This window comes from Camelina sativa, chromosome 11 (genome assembly GCF_030686135.1).
Source record: "Camelina sativa cultivar CO46 ecotype springtype chromosome 11, ASM3068613v1".
NCBI classification, from domain to species: Eukaryota; Viridiplantae; Streptophyta; class Magnoliopsida; order Brassicales; family Brassicaceae; genus Camelina; species Camelina sativa.
In genome coordinates this window covers 10308528-10331230 of record NC_141890.1, presented here as the reverse complement: position 1 = coordinate 10331230, position 22703 = coordinate 10308528, and the positions used below count along the sequence as shown (strand labels likewise).

Here is a 22703-nt window from a genome sequence, read left to right as displayed (position 1 = left end):
AAAACTCTTACCGCAAAAAAAAAAATATTATTGGGCCTTGGGCCTGATTTTTAAACGGGCCATCACAATTGACCAGAGCCCAAATTTCTCTGTTCCGGACCTGGTGATTTTCCAAAAAATGGTCTCTCTCTCCCACTAATATTTATATGTGATTTTTACAGTGAACATATCACAAATCAAAGCCCTAATAACTCTGTTGTTCCGACGACGACGACGACGACTGAGGAGGAGGTCTTTTCTCAATCTCGTTCTCGTCTTTGTCTTCCTCTTGATTCTCTCGTCTTTTCTGGAGTTTCGCTAGTTTTTATTTTAACCTGTAATAAAAACGGATAGCTCGTAGAAATCTGTAGGCTACGATCCCTGAATCTGTCACACCTGTGTTGAATAATCCCTTTGAGCATCGAATCAACTCTAGTTCCAACCGTTTCCAAGTTTTTAGTTTCTGCTCTTTGCGTTTTCTGGAATACTGTTGAGCTTGAAACTTGGAATTTATCAAAATATAGACTAAACTTGAAACTTGGAATCTTGAAATTTTGTGGTGTTTTCCGGGTTGCTTCGTCTTGTCTTCTTTAGCTTTGAGTTTTGCTGTGGTATAAGAACTTGTATAGATGAATATTGGGATGATGAAACTGAAAATGGTGATTTTTTTTTTTAGCAGTTGAGATCATACAAGAAGAAGCATTTTGCAACTCATGGATCCCATGGAGTCTTCTGGTGAGCAGGTGATTACTTCCATCTCTGTCACTAATACAATCAAATGATAACTGCTTTAAAAGATGTTATTAGCCTAATTTACTGCAAAAATAACTGAAGAGAGAACCTGTGAAAATGAATTGTTTCTTGTTGTTTTTCTAATTGAAGGACGTTGTTGAAGAGAGCAAAAAGCTGGTTGACTCATTGGACAAGCTTCGTGTTAGCGCTGGGAGCTCATCCTCTAATTTCAAGAAGAAGCCTGTCATTATCATTGTTGTTGGAATGGCAGGTATATTATATTGATTAATGCAATGGTCTTGAAAACAATCACTATGTTGGTTTCTGAGTTTCTTGTTAAGGGACTTCAAACAGTTTTTGATAGGAGGTTTTTGTTGGTTATGTGCTCAGGTAGTGGAAAAACAAGCTTCCTTCATCGTTTGGTCTGCCATACCTTTGATTCAAAGAGCCGTGGCTATGTGGTGAACCTTGATCCTGCTGTTATGTCTCTACCATTTGGTGCCAACATCGATATAAGAGACACTGTCAAGTACAAGGAAGTTATGAAGCAGTACAATTTGGGGCCTAATGGTGGAATTCTCACTTCACTCAACTTGTTTGCTACAAAATTCGACGAGGTAAAAAATGTCTCCAGAATTGGTCCAAATTAAATTATGATTACAGTCTCACTTGACAGTGGTTCTCTCAGTTTCCTTCTCTTGATTGCTCTGTCTTTGTTTGCTACTTGTTTCAGGTCGTCTCTGTGATTGAGAAACGTGCAGACCAGCTTGATTATGTCCTTGTTGATACTCCTGGTCAGATTGAAATCTTTACATGGTCTGCTTCTGGGGCTATTATCACTGAAGCTTTCGCTTCGACCTTCCCCACTGTTGTCACCTATGTGGTTGATACTCCACGTTCCACAAGTCCAATCACTTTTATGAGTAACATGCTCTATGCTTGTAGCATTCTCTACAAGACTCGGTTGCCTCTCATCTTGGCTTTCAACAAAACCGATGTTGCAGATCACAAGTTTGCTTTAGAGGTGATCTTTCTTTCACTGTCTACGTTCTTTTTTTTATTGTTGTTATACTCTCTCTAATCATGTGGTATCGGGTTTGGTTTAAGCAGTGGATGGAAGATTTCGAGGTGTTCCAAGCAGCAATACAGACTGATAATTCATACACGTCCACCTTAGCTAACAGTCTCTCCCTTTCACTCTATGAGTTCTACCGGAATATAAGATCTGTTGGTGTTTCTGCAATCTCTGGTGCTGGAATGGATGATTTCTTCAAAGCCATTGAAGCAAGTTCTCAGGAATACATGGATACTTACAAGTAATGATACTCTTCTCTTCAATTCACCCTCTTTTGTCTGCAAGTTCTATGCTTATGATTTGAGTTTTACATCAGGGCTGATCTTGACAAGAGAATGTCGGAGAAGGAGCAGTTGGAAGAAGAACGAAAGAAACATGAAATGGAGAAACTAAGAAAGGATATGGAGAGTTCTCAGGGAGGGACTGTGGTTTTAAACACTGGTCTGAAAGACAAAGATGCAGCAGAGAAGATGATGCTAGAAGAGTCTGATGAGGACTTTCAAGTTGAAGAAGACAGTGATGATGCCATAGATGAGGATGATGAAGATGAAGATGAAGAGATGCATCGTTACTACCTATGAATAAAACTCAGACATAATCTTTCAGACTTTGTCAATTCGCTTTAACTGGCTTTGTTTGCGTCGTTTCCTTGTTGTCCCAGTTGTGTAGTTGAACAAAATAACCGAATCCCTTTGTGAGACATTGTCTAATGATCCAATGACTAAAACTTATGTAAACTACAACTTTTGAAGGCTTTTTGTATACACAATTTGCGTTCATATGCACAAAGGGGGAAACAGACTTGTATCAGACATGAAAATAAGACAGAAAACTAAGGAAAAATCAGAACCAACACTCTCGTTTCCACATTATCCACAACTACAAAGGTCACTAGCAGATGCCCTTTTAACTACAAAGGTCAAGGTGCGTGTGGCTGATTTTGAAGAAGATGAAGATTCAGTCTTGGTGGATTTCATCAAAAGGCACATGAGCAAACCTCACATCTTCTGGCCGTGCAATCACCACAGGTTCATCGGCGAACAGGGCTTTGAGGAAAGATGGAGTTTTCAAAGGATGCCGAGCCGTCATTCGTGGATACACAAACGCCAAGAAGTAGTATGCATGACCTGCTATCATTCCCTGTAGGTTGGATATAAAGCTTAAGGATGAGGATATACAGAGAGAGAGAGGGATTACAAAATGGTTGAAACTGAATTAGGAGAGATTAAGTACCAGAAAATCCCCCCATGCACTTGCACCAACAAGGATAGAGAATCCAAGAAGCACCTGCAATTTCAGAAATTGGGGAAGGCCAATAAAATTATTGATCTACTTAGGGAACTTCGAGAAGAAAATACAAAAGTCCAACTCACCCATGGTAAATAAGCTGCTGTGAAAGTGAAAAGACCAAGGAAACTCATGTGGATGTAAGGATTTTGTTTACTCCATACATAGACCTACAGAACAGATGAAAAATGTCAAAGATGGTTTTGAGATGAATATGAATCCATTAGTGAATTAGTTTGGAAATAGAAAGATAAAAGTTACCATCATGAAAGTCAATGAATTGCTGAGGAAGATGATTTTGGAGAATGAAACGGACAAATAAGGTATCATTCCACCAACGAGAACAATACCAGTTAGAACAGTTGCCCCAAACAAGAGCATGTAAAGGAAATCAGCAGTCTTTCCCCTGAAGGAGTTTTCTTCGAGGAGTTTGCAGTATCTAGCAAGAAAGAACATATGGAACAAAAAGTCCAAATCTGCAAAAGATTGATAGAAAAAAGCAAGTCAAGTTATAACTAACAATTACAAAGGAAACGAATCCATACAGGGAGCATAGTCCTACTGTTCCCCTAGAGATGTCAAAGGTCTTAATAAGAAAATCAGGGAGCATTATCAATTGAACAAAGACTCAAAAGCATATCAACAAGGCAAAGCAGACCTTATCTGTAGCTAGAAGAAGCATAACTATTGAAAAAATAGAAACGGGCATTTCAACGTCTTAGCATATGACACTTCTACAAAGTACAAAGTAAAACTTGAGTTCAGACAGAACTATGAATTTGAGCTACAGAAAGAAACCACCCATCTATTAGGAACAAAGATCCTAATACTCCAGGGAAGACGGCTTCATACTAATTATGTATCGAACTCAAGAGTTGAAGATAAATTACCCATCTTTCGGAAATAAAGAAAATTTGTAACGAGGCGCCAGAACTGGTATTGCTTCACCACAAGGGTAGGATTAAGGTAGAGATTATAAGGAGATATAATCTGCAAAAACGTTCCACAAAACGTTAACAAAAGAAGAGCATGAACCATATAACACCACATCAGTCAGCTCTAAAATTAAACCATTATCCACCCCAAATCCAACAAAGACCGACCTTTCACATCAAAAACGAAACCATCACACATATAGAACACAAAGACTCAAGTTTTTTTTTTTTTTACACAAAAAACTAATCAGATTAATCAGAGCAGAACGAGCTAGAAAAACTTTAAAACCTCGAGCGAACAACCGACGGTGGTGACTACAGCGGCCGTGAGATACGACCGGGTTATAATCGGCATCTGTTTGTACCATTCTTCTACAGCTTGAGCCATTATCCCCTCCTCCTCCTCCCTACCGCACAATCACACCTTGATTCGATTTCAATCACACAGGAGCAATTTAACGACACGAACCCAAATCGAATCGGATAGAAGCGTATACGTTGATATGAAATCACCTCTCTACGTTAAAGCTTTGAAATTGAATTATCGAAAGCGACTCTCTCGTAAAAGCTTTGCTCTTTTTTTTCCGAGATGTTTATCTGTTGTGTGACAATAGCTCAACGAATAAAACAGCGCGTACTTTACACGAACCAATCAAAATAAGTTCATGACGCAAGCGTCTCTACTAAGTTTAATAAACAATCGTGACGTTTCCAAATTTTTAAAACGTCACAACGTTCATATCAGATAAATCAAAGTGGCAAGCTTTTCCAATTTTATTTACTTTTATTTTTTTATTTGATACCTAGTCGTCGTCTTCTCAAAATTTCAAATTCAAAAACTCAATTTGAACAACGGCCTCTTTCTCTCTCTCTCTCTCTCTCTCTCTCTCTCTCTAACGAATCTGCGATACTTGTTCACCGATGAGTGAAAACGAACCGCCGTGCGTTTCACCGGTGCGGTCACGTAATCCTCCGCCGTCATCGTCGTTACTAAATGACATATCCAATTTCAAAACGCCGCGGCGTTCTTCCGTTGTGAATTCGGGTTTTAGTAAATCTCCGTATCCGCATTTCTTCACTGCATGTAAGCAAACCCCAAAATCGTCGTCATCTAACCTCCGCCGTCCATCCATGGTTCCTTCTCGGTCTAAGGTCGCGGCTTCGTCGAGGCGGCTTAGGGCGTTCGAACTTCAGCAATCGCAGTCTTCACGCAAGGCTGAGTTGACGAAAGAGAAAAGTCTCAGATCTCTGGCTAAATCACTTACTGTTTGGCTCAATTTCTTGTTTGAGAACCCGGAAACTTGCGGTTGCGCTCCGTTCGAAGATGGATCTGGTGTTGGTAGCGTAGGGAATTTAGGTAAGGGGAAGAGAGATAGTGGCGAGGCTTTAGGTAATGGTGTGGGAGTGGATACAATGTGGCGAAGCCCCAAAAAGATGAGGGATTTAGGTTGGTGTGGTGAGAAAAGTTCAGAGATTGGCTCTTCCTTGACTGGTTCCAAGTACTCTACCCTGAAGGAATCTTTAAGAGATGTTTGTAGTTTTGATGATTTGAAGCAAAGAATGCAATTTCACTTGAGTTTGGGAAGTTGCAAGGAGATTTTTGATGTGATGACTCGTGTTGCCAAGGTAAAAGCATTTATAAAGACTGTGTTTTTTGCTTTGGGTTGTGTTGGCTTTTCTTTTGTTTAGGATAGTTAACTTGGTTCAATCTTATTGTTCTTGTTTCAGAATATTGATGAAGGGAGGATAAAAATGAAACCACAATGCCCTCTTGTAACTGATTTTGGACTCAAGGAGAAGGCTATCAAGGCACTGATGTGCTATAACCAAGTTTGGCTTCGTTTAGGGTTATATATCATCTTTGGCGGTGATTCCTTTATGTCTGACAGTGAAGTTAACTCAGATCAAGAAATGGCATTCTTGAAGATGGTAATTAATAAACAGTTCTTTTCCCATGATGGCCTTGCTAGAGCCTATGCCTATAACAAGATGGTTGAGGGTTTATACAGACCAGGGTACTATGAAGCCCTTGGAACCGTGATTTTGAAGAGGATTCTGTTGCTCGTCCTTGTGATTGATAGAGCTAAATCTCAGAGCTGCCTTTCACTCAAGTATGGAATTGATGGAATAGATGGTGGCTCACCCCTCATGTTCTCGGAGAAATCTAGCATAAAGTCTAGCCACCAACTTATATCTGGTATTTTCTTAGATTTTGCTGTTTAGTTTGTCAGTTTTCTTTACTCTCTCATGTTTTCTGCAGCTAATTTTCTATCTTCTGCTTTGAACATAGAATTCTTGTCCTCTGATGTAATGCATGGAGAAGGGAATCTCCTAGCACATCTAGTGATTATAGGCTACAAAATACCTTATCAGCAGGTAATTTTTAGTTAGGAGTCAATGCAATGCCTTAAATGACATCTCGGTTGCTAATGCTAAGTGTATGATGTATCACTAACTTCAATAACTGGAATGGATCTTGCAGTCTCCTCTAGTTGAATATGAATTTAAAGTGAGAGAACTGTTTGGTGACCTCCAAGATGGCGTGCGGCTCTGCAGAGCCATTCAACTACTTCTTCATGATCCATCCATTCTCATGGTTTGTCTTTAAATTGAATTTTAATCCAGATCTTTCAGTTATTTCTTATTTAGGGAGTAAGTTTTATCGTATGAGGCTTTTGATCCAACAGAAAATGGTAGTTCCGTCCGGCAATCGAAAGAAGAACTTGGCCAATTGTAGAATTGCACTTCAATATCTAAAGGATGCTGGTGTTTCGTTAAAAGACAGCGAAGGAATGATGATAACTGAAGAAGATGTTGCAGATGGTGACAGAGAGCTCACTATTTCGCTGCTATGGAACATCTTTGTACATTTGCAGGTAAGTGTCTCTTGTTATTCTTTGCCCAATTTTTTGGTGGATTGCTGCACGAGTCGTCGGATTTTCATTGGTTATGTCTTCTCTTTGAACTGGACAGCTGCCTCTTCTGATCAATGGGAGACTCTTGACGGAGGAAATCCACAGAGTCCAAGGGCTGGAACAGGTAAGGCTAAGGCTCGCTTGATTTCCTTGGTTCTGGTAGTTCTTTCCAGTTTCTAGCCATTGTTCGTTATTTTGAATCTCTATGGTGACACTTCTCAGCTAGAAGACTCTTAATCAGTTCTTAATGGTGACACTTCTCAAGTAACACTATTTTTTCTCTCTTCAATTAGTTCTCTTTTGGGTTTCTTTTCAGAATAATCAAATTACCATGTCTACTCCTCTGGAAATGCTCTTGAACTGGATCAAGGTAGCTTATTATATCAGCGTATTCTTATTACTTCCTTACTATTATATTCTTAGCGGGGTTTTTTCACTTCCATGTCTAACCATGTACAATACTTGCATGTCTTGCATTCTTCATTCAGTCAATTACCAGGAAGAATGACTTCAAGTTAGAAAGCTTTGCTTCATTGGTTGATGGAAAGGGGATATGGTTCTTGCTTGACTACTATTTTCGTCAAGAAGTTTGCTGTCCTTGTTTTCACAAAGAGGTATGAAATCCGGTTCAATGCATTGAAGTTTACCTAGGCCATTTCTCCTCACGTATCTTATAATACAAACAATGCTATATTTTCTGAATAAATATATATATTCAGGATTCTGGTGGTCAAAAAGGCCCTCAATCAGTAATGTCCAATACTGATTACCATGATGCAGTGCAAAATTTCATACTGTCGCAAAAGTTGACAGCACTTTTGGGAAGTTTTCCTGAGGTAATAATTTCAGCCTGTGAATGTCTAGTTGTTATTCTCAAGTTTATTATAAAGAAAAATAAGATTACAAGAGATATGAAAATGTTACGACGTTGCCCGTTGATACTTTTCCACTAGAAAATTTGCTTCAGTTAGGCTAACATAATATATATGTTTGGCGTCACAATTGTACTATCAATTTCCTGACAATAATTTTTATCTCTATAGGTTCTACAGATTGGTGACCTACTGGAACATAATGCAGTAGTTAGCAACCAAAGTGTGATTATACTGTTGGCTTTCCTATCATCAAAGCTGATCGTCAAGGAGAATTTGGTATTGCTCTATTACCACAAAATGTAGCTTTCGTTGTTTACTTTATGGATGGCAGTTAGATTTTCTAGTTACAGGTTATCTGAAAAATTCCTTCTTTCCTCAGGAGCAACTGAACTTTCATAAGTTACTGTGCTCGAGCTGTCAAGCTCAGGAGAAGAGATATTCACGCATCAGTCTCAGCAGCTCTGAAGTAGTTAAAAATGAGGAACCGGACATAGAAAATGGAGAAGGTTCCCATTCATCTCTTTTTTGCATTCTCAAAAGTATTTTGATGAACTGAGGAACTGGACCTGATTATATTGATGTTTGCAAGTCTATCAGTGGTTTGCAGTCTGTATATCTCCTTTTACTATGTTTTTCGTTTCTGATAGTTGTCACCCTAGTTCTTATAGAGTCTCAAGCTTCTTACAATTGGTTGAATGAAGCAAGTATGCGTGGTGATAATAGATATGTATGACTGGAATTGATGTCAAATGTGTGATGCTATTGTAGATGCTACTAAAAAGTTCCAGGCAATCAAAGCCTGGTGGCAGGATATGGCCAGCCAAAATCAAAATTCTGTTGGAAAAACTAATAGCTATACTCTGCAAGACTCCTTGTCTACCAAATGCACTAAAGATTCCCAACGAGGTAATTCAAGTTCAATAGCTATTTTTCTCAACTAAGCCTGCTTTCGATATGCATCTCCTTTTTATGATCTAACTCTTGTAGATGGCACTTGATTGAATCATTATATTTCATTTTGTATATATTTATTGATTTTCTGTTACTTGGTAGTTGGTCAAAAGAGTATTGAATATTGGAATACCCATTATTTGATTTCAACATACCTCTTTCTTACAGAAATCGCAGTAGTGGTCATACAATCGAATCTTAGGGGACTTCATGCACGCCGAAACTTTAAAAAGAAGATGAGAGAAATCTGCTTCTTACAAGCAGCTGTTCGGACATGGTTGTCAGTGAAACATATAACAGTTCTTGAAAAATTAACTGTTGATGATGTGACATTACATTTATCAGGTAATTATTTGTTTTTGTGAATTCATTACCATTGACAGATCAAAAAGTTACTCCCTGATGAAAGTTTTGTTATTCCTGCAGAAAGATCGGTCAACTTAAAACCTGTAGCTAGATATGTCAAGTTCATTGTGGAACGAAGTCGCTTCATCAAGTTGAGAAAATCCGTTTCTGTCATTCAAAAAGCTGTAAGGAGATATCAGAGCAACCTTCATCATAAGCTGAAAGCAGCATTACAAATTCAACTAGCTTGGAGGAGCTATAAAGAAAAAGTTCTCTCTTCTATAACCATTCAATCTTATGTTCGTGGATGGACCACACGCAGAATGAACTGGACGTACAAGTTTTCTTCCATACTTATTCAAGTAAGTTTATTTTGGTCGTCTGATGTTTTGCTTATGGAACTGGCGATTATCCAGTTCTCAGTTGATCATTAACTCTTCTTATCTATAGAAAAGTTGTAGTTTTTTGTTACCAGCTGCCTGTCCTAATATTGTTTCATCAACCAGCTTTCGTTTCCTCTTTGTCTCTTCTTTTTGTCTGCCTTTGATGTTTCATTTTCCTGTCTCATAGCCTTTCTGTTTGTTTGATTGAGGTCTCTTAATTTTAAGCTCTTCTTACATAAAACCACAGCGAGAATCCGTATCTCTGATTTCTACTTCAGTGTGTTCCCTACTTTATTAACTTCCTGCATCTAACTGTAGAGATACTGCCGTGGTTGGTTGGCGAGAAGGAAGTTTTATCTTCAGAGAGAAGCAATAATATGCATGCAGAGTGCTATCCGAAAATTTAACTGCATGGTGGCATTTTATCGTTACAAGCATGTAGCCACGGAGGTTCAGCGGCTCGTTAGAGGACAAATTGTTCGAAGCAGGCTTCAAGGTGATTAAGCCGATTGCATATATGTTTTTCTGGATGGAAATATCCTTTCTTCAGTATACTGATGGTTACTCAAATTGAATTATCGCAGGAGCTTCTTCTCTCTATCCAAAAATTGACGAAGGCACTTCAAGACTTCCACAACACAGCGTTGGGATGACAAAACTGCTACATTCTGTCATTAAAGTGCAGCGTTGGTGGAGGTTTCTTCTCCATTCACAGAAAATGAGAAGAAAATCAGCAGTCTTAATACAGAGTCATATTCGAGGTCTACTTGCCAGGCGAAGAACTTATGTGGAAAGACATTACATTGTCATGATTCAAGTAAGATATGGCCTAAGCTAACTTTCATCTAATTTCCTTCACTTTCAGTAAAAATGAGCTTTCTTTCTAGCTAAAATTAACAAGTTTCATTTACCCTTGAATCTCTCAGTCACACTGGAGAGGTTATCTCACACGCAAAGCCTCAAAGGCTCAAGTTCTGGATCTGAGAGTAAGAATGCAAACTTCTGCAGCAAACATAGATGACAGGAAACGGTTGATAAACAAGCTTCTTTCTGCGCTTTCGGAACTACTGATCATGAAAAAGGTCCACAACATTCTTCACATTTGTGAAACGTTGGGTGAGTTTCTCAGCTTCCTTTGTTTACGTACAGAACCATGTGCAACAGACTATAACATGTTTCCTCTACAGATTCGGCAACAAAATACTCTGAAAAATGTTGTGAGGAGCTTGTGAAAGCTGGAGCTATAGACAAGTTGCTAACAATGATCCGGTCTGCAAGCAGAAGCATCCCTGATCAAGAAGTTTCAAAATATGCACTATCAACTTTGAGTCACCTTGCTCGCTATCCACAAATGGCAGATGAGCTAATTGATACAAAAGGATCCATTCAAACAATCTTCTGGGAACTACTCAGGTCTTCATTTTGTACTCAAATGTCAAATCTTCTCTCTAAGATTAGAGTTCATCTTTTCTCACTTTGGCACTGTTTTTTTCCTTTTCAGAAACAAAGAAGAAGCATATTTCATTGCATCAGACGTTCTGAAGAAGATATGCAACTGCCATAAAGGCGTAGAAGCAGTTCGAAAGCTTCCTGCATTGGTAAAACGGTTACACACCTTAGTTGAGGAGCTAACACGTAAGGCAAACATGGAGAAACGGTTGGTTTTTTTTCTTTCCCGCTTTATTGTCTAATTGACTTGAATGTTCACTCAAATCCAAATAAGAAAGCATGAATCAAACATGCCTTAATTGAAATATATTGTGTGTGATTTCAGGAACGTTAAGGGTCAGACTGATAAAGAAAAGAGTGAGAGAAGATTAAAAGAAGCTACTGAGCTTCTAAAGCTTATTACAACCAGAAGATGATTTAGTTGGTTTGGTTTCAGACTCGCTTGTGTTTTTGTTGTTTGACGTGCATTGATCAGTGCACTAACACAACTCTTCTCTGTTTAGTTTGAATCTGTAATTACTTTTTAGATTTAATGAAGAAACCGTGCTGATCTCAGAACTTGACATGACAGCTTCTTCTTCAGCATCATTTCTTTTGTCTATATGTCTATTGTAAGAGATTAATGATTCATGTTTTATATGACTTTCACAAGAATCGGATTTCAGAAGATTCATGAAGAAAATGTGATTCCCACTAGTTTACGACATAAGATTGATTTAATATGAAAAATTAAAAAAAAAAAATTGGAGTTTACACTTACGAGAACGATCCAAAAGCTATAGATTTGGTTTAACAATGTGAACAGACTACAGAGTATAGCAATTATGACACTTTAAGATATGCGAACTTGTGATCCGATCAAGAAGTTTCAATCATTTCCTTTGCCTTTCCCCACTGTTCTTTCTGATCCTCTTGAGGAGTGGGTCTTTACTGCCAGACATATGGAGACACTAGAGTGAGGTTTCCTCGTTGTCATATGCAAACCGGTACAAATGCAAAGACAAATTTGTACTATTCTTCATAGTTAATGAGGTCATCCATACTTGTTTATCACAACCTTCCATATGGATCCTCACCCATGGATTTTTGAACCATTTCAGCTTTTGTGGGGCAATTACACAGCTATGGGTTGGAATGGAAAGACACTTGAAGAGATACTTGCAGGGGATAAATGTGAGGACACTCACTCTGTTCACTTTTGTTCTTCATTAGTTTTTGTTTTCATTTCCGATGTAGGTGTTTCTTGGGGATTTAAGGATAAGGGTGAGACTCTTGAACCATATACCGCGTCATCCGACCCTAAAATCATGTCTAGACAATGATGGTGAATTTACATCCCAAGTGTTTGATGAATATTGTATGTCCATGGGGGTAAGTGTGGAACATCCCGTGGCACATGTACATACACAAAATGGATTAGCTGAATCCTTTATTAAACGTATTCAATTAATTGCTCGACCATTACTCCTAAGGTCGAAGCTTCCTGTGTCGGCTTGGGGACACACAGTATTGCATGCATCAGAACTTATACGCATCAGACCATCTAGTGAGCATAAATATTTACCATCCCAATTATTAACGGGTCATGAGCCAGACATATCCCATCTAAAGACATTTGGGTGTGCTGTTTATGTACTGATTGCATCATCACAGAGAACTAAGATGGGACCTCAAAGGAGGATGGGAATATATGTTGGATATGATTCTCCCACCATTATTAAGTATCTTGAGCCAACTACGGTGATTTATTTAAGGCCAGATACACGGATTGTCAGTTTGATGAATCTGAATTTCCTATTTTGGGTGGTGAGACAAACAAGCTGGTCAAAGAAATATCTTGGAATCAAACATCCTTAAATTGGCAAGATCCTCAAACTTTAGCATGTGAGGCAGAGGTCCAAAAGATTATACATTTGCAAAAGTTAGCTAATCAATTGCCAGATTCCTTTGCTGACCCAAAGAGAGTAATAAAATCGTACATACCAGCTTGTAATGCACCAGTACGTATTGATGTTCAAAAGGAACACAATAATAAAGTTGCTACAGAGTATAAGTCCCGTTTGAAACGTGGTAGACCAATAGGTTCCAAAGATAAGAACCCTCGGAAATCTAAGAAAGATGCAAATAAAACCGAGATTGAGAAAAATATAGACATGGCCATGACAAATCCTAAGGCACCGAATGAGGTTTGGGACGTTGAACCTCAAGGTCCAGAAGGTATTGATAATAATGAGATCTGGATAAATTATATCATGTCTGGAATAAAATGGAACCGTAAAGATGTCGACATCGATGAAATATTTGCATACAAGGTAGCACTTGAAATAAATGCGGATCATGAACCCACATACATATTAGAGTGCACTCAAAGTAAAGAATGGTTAAAATGGAAAAAAGCCATTGACGTGGAGATGAATTCATTAAAGAAAAAGAATGTGTTTGGTCCGATCTTAAGGACACCATTCCATATAAAGCCAGTTAGACACAAATGGGTCTTTGTAGGGAAGAGAAATGAGAATAATGAAATCGTGAAATATAAGGCATGGCTTGTAGCACAAGGATTCTCTCAAAGACCAGGAATAGATTATGAGGAGACATACTCCCCTATGATGGATGCAACGACTTTTAGATTTCTAATAAGTCTGGCTATAAGAGAAAAACTGGATTTGCGGTTAATGGATGTTGTAACCGCATATTTATATGGTCCAATGGATAATGAGATTACCAGAGGGTATTGAGCTCAAAGATAAGAGTGGTTCTCGAGAACAATATTGCATAAGGCTAAACAAATCTCTATATGGACTGAAACAAAGTGGGCGTATGTGGTACAATAGATTGAGTGAGTACCTAGCCAAAGAGGGCTATAAGAATGATCCCGTCAGTCCATGTATTTTTATAAAGAAGTTTGCAAACAGAGGGTTTGTAATCATAGCAGTATATGTGGATGATTTGAATATCCTAGGAACCTCTGGGAAAATCGCCCAAACAGTTGAATATCTCAAGAAAGAGTTTGAAATGAAAGACTTGGGTAAAACTAAGTTTTGTTTGGGATTGCAACTTGAGTACATAAATGATGGAATCCTTGTGCATCAAATGGCATATACTGAAAAGGTACTCAAGAGATTTAATATGGACCAGGCTCACCCATTGCCTAGCCCAATGGTTGTGAGAAGCTTGAATTTGGACAGTGATCCATTCGGTCCAAAGAAGGACGATGAAGAGATTCTCGGTCCGGAAGTGCCATACCTCAGTGCTATAGGAGCATTAATATTCTTGGCTAGCCACACTAGACCAGACATATGTTTTACCGTGAACCTCCTAGCTAGATTTAGCTCTTGTCCAACCCAAAGGCGCTGGAATTGTATCAAACATGTATTGCGTTACCTACAAGGAACGTTAGATTTGGGTTTATATTATACTAACTATAACAAAGAAGGTTTAGTTGGTTTTGCTAATGCAGGTTACCTATCGGATCCGCATAATGCTAGGTCTCAAACCGGCTATGTATTTACACATGGTGGTACAGCTATTTCGTGGCGTTCTATGAAGCAAACCATTGCGGCCACATCATCTAATTATACGGAGATTTTGGCAATGCATGAAGCCAGCCGTGAGTGTGTATGATTGAGGTCGATGACTCAACATATCAGGACAAATTGTGGCATGGCTGACGATAAGGAACCAACGGTTATATACGAAGACAATACAGCCTGCATCGCACAGCTCAAAGAAGGATATATCAAGGGAGATCGGACAAAGCACATTTTACCTAATTTCTTCTTCACACATGAACTACAAAAGGCCGGAGAAGTTCAAGTGGTACAAGTTCCGTCTTGCGACAATTCAGCCGATCTCTTCACCAAGTCATTACCGACATCGACATTCAAGAAGCTCACTCACTAGATTGGAATGTGGAGACTAAGGACTTTTAGTGATGCTTGGAACAGGGGGAGTAATGCGTGTTGTACTCTTTTTCCTTCACCATGGTTTTGTCCCAATGGGTTTTCCTGGTAAGGTTTTAATGAGGCAGCACCCCCAAGCGCATTACGGAGATCCCTTAGCATTTGCACGGTTATGTCATCCAAGGGGGAGTGTTGTAAAACACGGATGGTGGATCTTCCATAACCGGCCCATATATGTCATAGTGTGTAAAGCCCATGGCCGAAGGCCCATTACCTATTTCCTATTCCTAGTCGGTTTTGTACTAAGGGTTTATCTATCCCTATATATATGTAACATTCGATTGAGTTAATAAGAATACAAGAGAAAACCTCCTTCGATTTTCTCTAGTTTACAACATACTTGTCATTCTAGGCATATTTTTTTGGTTCAGTTTACTTGTCATTCTCAGTTTCTAATGCACTTTTTAATAGAAAATTATCTTTTTTACTCTTCACTAAATAAATAAAATATTAAATGCTTTAGAAGTTTAGTGGTCAAATAAAGGTTGCAATGGTAAAATATAATAGACTATTTATATATTTTGTTAATATGTGTGAAACAACCTATATAACAACTAAAAAAAATCAGAGGGAGTATTCTTCATAGTTAACGAGGTCATCAATACTTGATTATCACAACCTTCCATATGGGTCGTGACTCGTTGATTTTTGAACCATTTCAGCTTTTGTGGGGCAATTACACAGTTATGGGTTGGAATGGAAAGACACTTGAAGAGATACTTTCAGGGGATAAATGTGAGGACACTCACTCTGTTCACTTTTGTTCTTCATTAGTTTTTGTTTTCATTTCCGATGTAGGTGTTTCTTGGGGATTTAAGGATAAGGGTGAGACTCTTGAACCATATAGCGCGTCATCCGACCCCAAAATCATGTCATCGTTTATGGGAGGGAAGAATCTGGTGAGAGAGATAGTCTTGAACTTCCCGATATCCTTGTTTGCTATGGTTCGAGAATTCAATGTACAAGTTCTCTTCATTTGATTTCAAGCATTACAAAGGGCTTGTTTGGTTCTATGGAATTTAATTAGGTGGCTACATCTTGTTTTTGCTATCTTTTCGTTTTGGATGTTGTTGTATCTCCTGCCTACGGGTTTCTCTTCTCGGACTTCCGATACTATTCCAACAAAAACGTAGTCGTTTCGTTGATGAATGGTCAACCTTTGTACCTGTCAGACCGATAGTTTTAATGTGATTTTGGATGCTGATATACTTGTGTGGAATTATAACCGGTCGACTGTTCGGTAAGTTCCTTAACCAATAGTAATTCATCAAAATTTTCACAAAATTTATAATTTTTTATCATTAATTGATAAAAATATACAGAAAATCAATGTTTATGATACAAAAAAAAATTCTAAAAACCATCTATATAGTGATACAGAGAGAGTAATAATGTAAGATTTTCGATATCATGCTTCGGAAGGTGACAAATGGTGTTTTATTCTTTTGACATTTTTGCACAAAATATTATTAATGAAGTAATGTTACTTACATGAATCCAGATCTGAAAATGACATTCATCAATATAAGTATAAGGTGATATATGATTAGTTGTCTCAATCATATGAAAAATATTTTAATAGTATTTAAATGAGTGAAAATGATACATATTTAAAGATTAGAAATAATCGTGATTAATATCTATATTTTGCTAGATTATGAAATTAAAGACGATATATGGTTTGACTGTGTGTGATTCAACGTTTGCAATGGGTAGGGCAGTTGAGGGTATAATTAAAGCCTTTAATTTGTGTTTATGCATGCAAAACAATGATTTCTTATCTTCATGACTAAAACAATTATTAATAGAATTTGAAAAGATTCCAAAGAGTAATCAAATACTCCACCTGGTTCTCTACATGTTTTAATAGCTTTTAATTTCTCCTTATTATTTATAAAGAATTGAAATGTATAATTACTATATATATATATATACTATATGTTATGCAACAGCAAATTAATATAAGAATATTGATTTCAACCCAAACTAACTAGTGGTAGCACAATCCAAGTTGAAATAACTTAGATTTAAAGTGGTAAAAGACTATGAGTGAAATATAAATTGTTACCAATTGTTTTAAAGTAATCATGAAACTTAACATGCTATATTCATTATTAATTATAACTTTTTGTTTTTTTTTTGGTAATTAAGACTCTCTTTGTACTACTTTAAGTGATGTTTTAACCACTTTTCTGTTCTATTTTAAATGATGCTTTTTATACATAAGGAGTATGTTGTTATAAAATGTTGCTTTATTTATTACTTTTAATATTAAGCAACATATACTATTAAAAAAAAAAAGAATGTGTTGTCGTCGTTGATGATTATTTTTGAAGACGTGTTTGTATATATCCAAAAATATATGTAATCCCTGTCAGCTAGTTTTCCCCGTTTACTTATCCGAATCTATTGAATGTATGTATACTGACTTACTCCAACCTAATAATATATCTACAAATCTTAAATTATATTCAAATAAGAAGGTATGAATGATGAAGCTTCTTAGTTCGTGTTAGATATGATTTATTTCTCTACATCTAAGTAAAAGATAGGTTGAAATTAATATGTAACTATGTTGGTTTCGAATGGACAAAAAGCCATGCTCGTTGAAGCTAGACTATCTTCGTCTAATTTCTTAGTTTTTCCTCCTTCACAATAGTTTTTTTTTGTGAATAAATTTTAAGTTCATAATAAAAATGACAAATAGGAACAAAAAAGAAGAAATTTTATTCATTACCAAAGTTTATTATAATTTTAGAAATTAAACGTAGATTTATTATAATATGACATGAGTAGGAAGAAAGTAAAAGTAGCATCTCACGAAGCATAGAATAGATTATTTTATTTGAGATAAAGTGGTCCGACGAAGATTTATTTGGAGGAATCAGCACCAGCGAATTTGAGAGCGACACTGTTAACGCAGTGACGTTGGTCGGTAGGAGTAGAGTAGCCTTCGCCTTTGAAACAATGGCCAATATGTCCATCACATACTGCACATGTTATCTCCATTCTTCTTCCACCCATGCCTTCTGGCTATATACATTAACAAAACCAAAAAAAAAAGTTCAAGATTTATTTTAGATTATAATATTGTATATCTATCTATATATATGGATTCAAAAAAAACTATAGAGAAGAATCAAATAATTACAGTTTGTTTAATAGCACCGGGGATAGCATCAAAGAACGCCGGCCAGCCGCAACCGGAGTCGAACTTAGTGGTGGATTTGTAAATAGCAGATCCACAACCAGCACAACTATAAGTTCCTTCGTCAAACTTTTTCACAAACTCTCCTTTGCCTCGTTTACTAAAATCACAAAACAAAACCATTACAACATGTTAAGGTAACAACTTACAATGCAAGTAAACCGAATATTAAGATACCAAGCTAGAGGGCTTACTCTGTGGCTCTTTCTCTGAGAACTTTAAACTGGTCAGGAGACAGGATCGCACGCCACTCGTCGTCATTTGCTGGAAGTGATGCTGCCATGATGGGAATAGGATTTGCTTATGTAATGATGCTTGAGATATTGATTAAAGAGGAAGTGATTAGCTTTTGAGTGATTGTGATTCACATGGAAATGGGTTGGGGTATAAATAGGCCTAGACAAGAATAGTATATCTCAGAGAGACAGGAGAATCGTCCAAAGATACTATACTACACAAATAATAATAATTTAAGTAATTACAGCTAATTAACGCAATAGATCTAGATCTAAAATGATAATGAGGAAAGGGAGAGAGGGAAAAATTTAAAATACCGAGGTAGTGCATGTGGACCTTTTGACTCGGTTTGTATATTATATATTTTCATTTGATCACGATGCTAATACATTTATTTCATTTTTTTAATGGTATTGGTCACATTTTTCTCCTCTTAAAATTATGGCCCCTCGTTTAATTGTTAAAAACAAATAAAACTATGGTTCTTTGAATCTTCCAAGTATTTTGCTGAACAGATTTAAAACGTCGAGTTACGAGCATTTTCTGTGTTATGAGAAAACATTATTTTCTTCTCTCCATGATTATACCATTTATAAACAGTAAGACTCAAACAAGTTGAGCAAAGCGTAACTAAATAGTCTATATTGGAAGATGGAGAATTAGAGATCTACCTAAATTGATGGTTGAGATGACAAAGTTGAAATTTGAAAATCTAAAAGATATGATATTAAAAAAAAAATTATTGATAAATGTTAGTATTTATGTTTGTTCTTCTAGGTTAGGAAATTTAGATTGATCAGCTCTCTCTATATAAGAAGAATGTACGTAAGTTATAATATTATTTTTACAATAATCAGTAATAATTCTTTCTAAACACTTTTGTGTTCTTCACTATCATCCATTTGTTACTCTGATTTCATTCTTACATGTTACAAAAGAACTACAAATAAATGAGAAAATATCTTAAAGTCGATTAATTAGATAAAATAATATGTATTATGATATTCCTATTTTTCCTGAATCCAAGAAAATATCATGTTAAATTGGAGATCCATAAATTGAAGTAAACTAGAATTATAGAAGTCATCGAATGAAGGCATTTGACCATTTATGTGAAGTTTCACAATTATATCAATGAATTTAGATAAGACATGAGTTTGGTGTGGGAAATTTTGGATTTGGGTGAAAGAAAAACTCATATAAGTATATAATAAGTAATGTCAATATTTTTTTTAATGATACTTTCAACTTTTTCTGAATAATATTGTTTTTCTATAATAGTTGTGGGGTTATGTTCCATTAGAATTCAATTATTCAACAGTAACTACGTCCAAGTGGTTATAGCTTTTGTCTTAACTTTAAGTGAGTGTTTTTTAAGAGAAGGTGGTGGATTATTTTAATTAATCTCTTATTTATATTCGGATTAAACGTTGTATTTTGGATTAATAAAGTAAACAAAAGACAAGTTGACATAAAAAAGATATATAATTTGAAGACCAATGATTCAGTATCTATTACATTGAGATTGTGACAATAGTTGTTAATAGTCGGAGCTTGCCAACTGTTAACTTATGGAGCCTAATTTCTCGGATTCGTCTCCTGTTCTGGCGTGAAAATTACATTGATCGAACGTTGGATTATACAACATGTCTGAGAGAAACCCATTTCATATTTTGGACTGTGTAGTTATATGCTCATTTTCATAAAGTGTATCCTTATATTTAAACCTCATTGTACAATTTGTATCTATGTGTCACGAGTTAGCGAAATGAGGGGAAAAAAAAAAAAAAAAAAAAGAACTCCCAAAATCGATTATAATGAAATCTGACAGCCTCTTCTATCATCACAGTTTAATTCGTGTTAGATTTCTTAATTAGTATGTCTATTGTCACAGATTCTTAAGTAAATTAAAGGCTGGTGTAATATGTTGGCTTGGAGTTGGCAAAAAGAACAAAAAAAAAAGAGTTTTTTATTTATTTTTATTTTTATATTTTCTAATTTTTATTTATGTAGTAACCACAGTTTATTATCATTATAGAGCGTACATTGAACGAAAATTTATGATAATATCACACGAGTAGGAATGTAAACTAGCAAGCGTCTCATGGTCATGGATTGATTCTTTTGATTTCATGAGATAATCTGGTTCGATGAATGATTATAATTATTGGGAGGAATCAGCAGAGGCGAATTTGAGAGAGACACTGTTAACGCAGTGACGCACGTTGGTAGGAGTATCGTAGCCTTCTCCTTTAAAAACATGGCCTAGATGTCCATCACAAACTGCACATGTTATCTCCATTCTTCTTCCATTTAGGCCTTCTGGCTATATATATATACATAACAAACCAAAGAAAACAAACATCAAAGTTAATTTAATTATAATTAATCTTTTAATTATGGGTTTGAATGGATTGCCGATTGGCTATAAATGTCCATATTATATCTTTGTCACTTCATTAATGTTTTCGTATATAAAAAATGTAAAATCACTCAAAAAAAGCATAGAGAAGAGTCAATTTTTAATTACAGTTTGTTTAATAGCACCGGGGATGGCGTCGAAGAACGCCGGCCAGCCGCAACCGGAGTCGAACTTAGTGGTTGACTTGTAAAGAGCAGATCCACAACCAGCACAACTATAAGTCCCTTCGTCAAACTTTTTCACAAACTCTCCTTTGCCTCGTTTACTAAAATCACAAAACCATAACAACATGTTAAGGTAACTACTTACGTACTACGCAAGTTAACCGACCGACAATTAAAATACCTAGCTAGAGGACGTACTCTGTGCCTCTTAATCTGAGAACCCTAAACTGCTCAGGAGACAGAACCGCACGCCATTCCTCGTCTTGTTTCTGGACAGAACCAGTTGTTGGAACTTCTGCTGCCATGACAGGAATTGGATTTGCTTATGTATAGAGATATCAAAGAGGAAGTGATTATAGCTTTTGTTCGAAGTTTTGTTTAAAAGACTTGTTTTAATTGTGATATAACTTTTGTGATGATTGGAGGTATAAATAGGCATAGACAAACGAAAGAGCTCAGGAGAATCGTCCAAATTTAAGGAACTGTTCTAAACAAACAATAATAATTTATGTGTGAATAAAACAATAGATTTAAAAAGGGAAAATCACGTTTTAAACCTTGAAAGTGTTACTGGATAGCACTTTAAACCTCAGGAGAATTTCACTAACACTATAAACCTTGAAAATGATTTTACTAACACTTTGAACTTTTAAAATGATTTTACTAACAATTTAAACATTAAAACTAACTTTCATTTTTGTATCGCCATAAAAAATAACGGAATAATAATATCCGTCAACGCGAAATAGTTAAATTATGTTGGTTTAATTTAAATTTTAATTAGTTCTAGTTTCATAAAGAAATGAAAAGATAAAAAAAATGAATTTGTGTTCATCTTCATTGTAGACAAAACTTTTACGACGTTACTCTTCACATTATTAATCATTTTAATAAATGTATCTCCACTGGATTCTAATTCAAATCGATTGACTTCTCATTGGAAACCAATGAATCTTCTAAATATATTGTCGTCTTCAATTTTACATTTTTTAAATGTTTTAACTTTACCTCTGATTCTTCATTTGTTTTTGCTTAGATGTATTTTCAATTTTTTTATCAATCATCATAAATAATTAAATTAAATTAAATTAATTAATTAAGTATTTAAATCAAACCAGCAGAGTTTAACTATTTCATGTTGACGGATATTACTGTTCTGTCATCTTTCGTGGTGGTACAAACATAAAAGTTAATTTTAAGGTTTAAAGTGTTAGTGAAATCATTTTAAAAATTTATATTGTTAGTGAAAATATTTCAAGGTTTAAAATGCTATTAAATGACACTTTAAAAGTTTAAAATATGATTTTCCGATTTAAAAATAACAGCAGCGTGAGTTCTACTCGCGGCTCTCTCCTCTCTCCTCCTTTCTCTTCTTCTGATCACAACGCCGTGCATCGAGTGAAAGTTCCTCCGGCGATTCCGGCGTTGAAGAGGAACTACTGGTCCATGGCGCTTCATCCGTAGTCCATTGCACCTACTGATGAGGTCACCAGATCGAAATCAAGGGAGTTTGTGGCGAGGAGAAGCTTCCGCAGGACAATTCCGGTAAGAGCTCTACCGGCGGCGTGGCTTTGCGGTTAGAAGAAGGTAGTTCTCGGCGAGGAATGAGAAAGATACAGCGGTTAGATCTGAACGGCTGGAGACGCAGGAGGTTTTGTCACGGCCGGTGGTTTGACGGGGGAGGTCTACCGCCGGAAAGGCAAGGCTAAGCCACCGTCGATGGCTGTTTAGATCTACTCCCTACTGCTCTATCTCTATCAGACTGAACCATGGCTTCCGGATTG

The 22703-nt window shown here is 36.5% G+C and overlaps 5 protein-coding genes across 6 annotated transcripts; 2 read left to right on the top strand and 3 right to left on the bottom strand.

Annotated features, from left to right (window-relative positions):
- Window positions 1-112: 112 nt before the first annotated feature.
- LOC104722868 (GPN-loop GTPase QQT2) lies at window positions 113-2523 on the top strand. Of its 2 annotated transcripts, none has more exons than XM_010441119.3 (7): window positions 113-231; window positions 659-722; window positions 862-982; window positions 1102-1328; window positions 1445-1735; window positions 1822-2027; window positions 2103-2523. In XM_010441119.3, the coding sequence occupies exons 2-7, from the start codon at window positions 693-695 to the stop codon at window positions 2365-2367; spliced, it is 1140 nt and encodes a 379-aa protein (XP_010439421.1). In that variant the 5' UTR covers window positions 113-231; window positions 659-692; the 3' UTR covers window positions 2368-2523. The 2 variants fall into 2 exon arrangements, with proteins under 2 accessions (XP_010439421.1, XP_010439422.1); XM_010441120.3 differs by having other exon boundaries at window positions 145-231; window positions 656-722.
- A 7-nt stretch (window positions 2524-2530) lies between these two features.
- Window positions 2531-4640, bottom strand: LOC104722869 (derlin-2.1). The gene is made up of 6 exons (XM_010441121.3): window positions 4298-4640; window positions 3964-4063; window positions 3335-3549; window positions 3160-3243; window positions 3020-3073; window positions 2531-2926 (listed from the first exon to the last, which is right to left on the bottom strand). Exons 1-6 carry the CDS (start codon window positions 4394-4396, stop codon window positions 2744-2746), a joined length of 735 nt encoding a protein of 244 aa, XP_010439423.1. The 5' UTR covers window positions 4397-4640; the 3' UTR covers window positions 2531-2743.
- A 173-nt stretch (window positions 4641-4813) lies between these two features.
- LOC104722867 (uncharacterized) lies at window positions 4814-11608 on the top strand. Its single transcript, XM_087470991.1, has 20 exons — window positions 4814-5634; window positions 5737-6205; window positions 6299-6384; window positions 6491-6604; window positions 6696-6884; window positions 6982-7047; window positions 7240-7293; window positions 7412-7537; window positions 7643-7759; window positions 7967-8074; window positions 8178-8304; window positions 8567-8704; window positions 8918-9094; window positions 9176-9456; window positions 9796-9973; window positions 10062-10294; window positions 10404-10593; window positions 10665-10890; window positions 10979-11134; window positions 11252-11608. Exons 1-20 carry the CDS (start codon window positions 4930-4932, stop codon window positions 11340-11342), a joined length of 3831 nt encoding a protein of 1276 aa, XP_087327117.1. The 5' UTR covers window positions 4814-4929; the 3' UTR covers window positions 11343-11608.
- A 5984-nt stretch (window positions 11609-17592) lies between these two features.
- LOC104722865 (peptide methionine sulfoxide reductase B8) lies at window positions 17593-18663 on the bottom strand. Its single transcript, XM_010441116.3, has 3 exons — window positions 18291-18663; window positions 18040-18196; window positions 17593-17921 (listed from the first exon to the last, which is right to left on the bottom strand). The coding sequence occupies exons 1-3, from the start codon at window positions 18377-18379 to the stop codon at window positions 17760-17762; spliced, it is 408 nt and encodes a 135-aa protein (XP_010439418.2). The 5' UTR covers window positions 18380-18663; the 3' UTR covers window positions 17593-17759.
- Window positions 18664-20288: 1625 nt separating this feature from the next.
- Window positions 20289-21365, bottom strand: LOC104722866 (peptide methionine sulfoxide reductase B8-like). Its single transcript, XM_010441117.2, has 3 exons — window positions 21118-21365; window positions 20864-21020; window positions 20289-20659 (listed from the first exon to the last, which is right to left on the bottom strand). Exons 1-3 carry the CDS (start codon window positions 21222-21224, stop codon window positions 20498-20500), a joined length of 426 nt encoding a protein of 141 aa, XP_010439419.2. The 5' UTR covers window positions 21225-21365; the 3' UTR covers window positions 20289-20497.
- Between the last annotated feature and the right edge of the window lie 1338 nt (window positions 21366-22703).

Excerpts from the sequence above, each read along its gene's own strand:
- LOC104722868 (XM_010441119.3), top strand. The coding sequence starts at position 693 with ATGGATCCCATGGAGTCTTCTGGTGAGCAG. Across the intron at positions 723-861 it reads TGGAGTCTTCTGGTGAGCAG|GACGTTGTTGAAGAGAGCAA; the intron begins GTGATTACTTCC and ends TTCTAATTGAAG. Across the intron at positions 1,329-1,444 it reads TTGCTACAAAATTCGACGAG|GTCGTCTCTGTGATTGAGAA; the intron begins GTAAAAAATGTC and ends TACTTGTTTCAG.
- LOC104722869 (XM_010441121.3), bottom strand. The coding sequence starts at position 4,396 with ATGGCTCAAGCTGTAGAAGAATGGTACAAACAGATGCCGATTATAACC. Across the intron at positions 3,550-3,963 it reads TCTTTATTTCCGAAAGATGG|ATTTGGACTTTTTGTTCCAT; the intron begins GTAATTTATCTT and ends AATCTTTTGCAG. Across the intron at positions 3,074-3,159 it reads CAGCAGCTTATTTACCATGG|GTGCTTCTTGGATTCTCTAT; the intron begins GTGAGTTGGACT and ends CTGAAATTGCAG.
- LOC104722867 (XM_087470991.1), top strand. The coding sequence starts at position 4,930 with ATGAGTGAAAACGAACCGCCGTGCGTTTCACCGGTGCGGTCACGTAAT. Across the intron at positions 8,305-8,566 it reads GGACATAGAAAATGGAGAAG|ATGCTACTAAAAAGTTCCAG; the intron begins GTTCCCATTCAT and ends ATGCTATTGTAG. Across the intron at positions 9,095-9,175 it reads TGTGACATTACATTTATCAG|AAAGATCGGTCAACTTAAAA; the intron begins GTAATTATTTGT and ends TTATTCCTGCAG.
- LOC104722865 (XM_010441116.3), bottom strand. The coding sequence starts at position 18,379 with ATGGCAGCATCACTTCCAGCAAATGACGACGAGTGGCGTGCGATCCTG. Across the intron at positions 18,197-18,290 it reads CTCAGAGAAAGAGCCACAGA|TAAACGAGGCAAAGGAGAGT; the intron begins GTAAGCCCTCTA and ends TTGTGATTTTAG. Across the intron at positions 17,922-18,039 it reads CCGGTGCTATTAAACAAACT|CCAGAAGGCATGGGTGGAAG; the intron begins GTAATTATTTGA and ends TAATGTATATAG.
- LOC104722866 (XM_010441117.2), bottom strand. The coding sequence starts at position 21,224 with ATGGCAGCAGAAGTTCCAACAACTGGTTCTGTCCAGAAACAAGACGAG. Across the intron at positions 21,021-21,117 it reads CTCAGATTAAGAGGCACAGA|TAAACGAGGCAAAGGAGAGT; the intron begins GTACGTCCTCTA and ends TTGTGATTTTAG. Across the intron at positions 20,660-20,863 it reads CCGGTGCTATTAAACAAACT|CCAGAAGGCCTAAATGGAAG; the intron begins GTAATTAAAAAT and ends ATATATATATAG.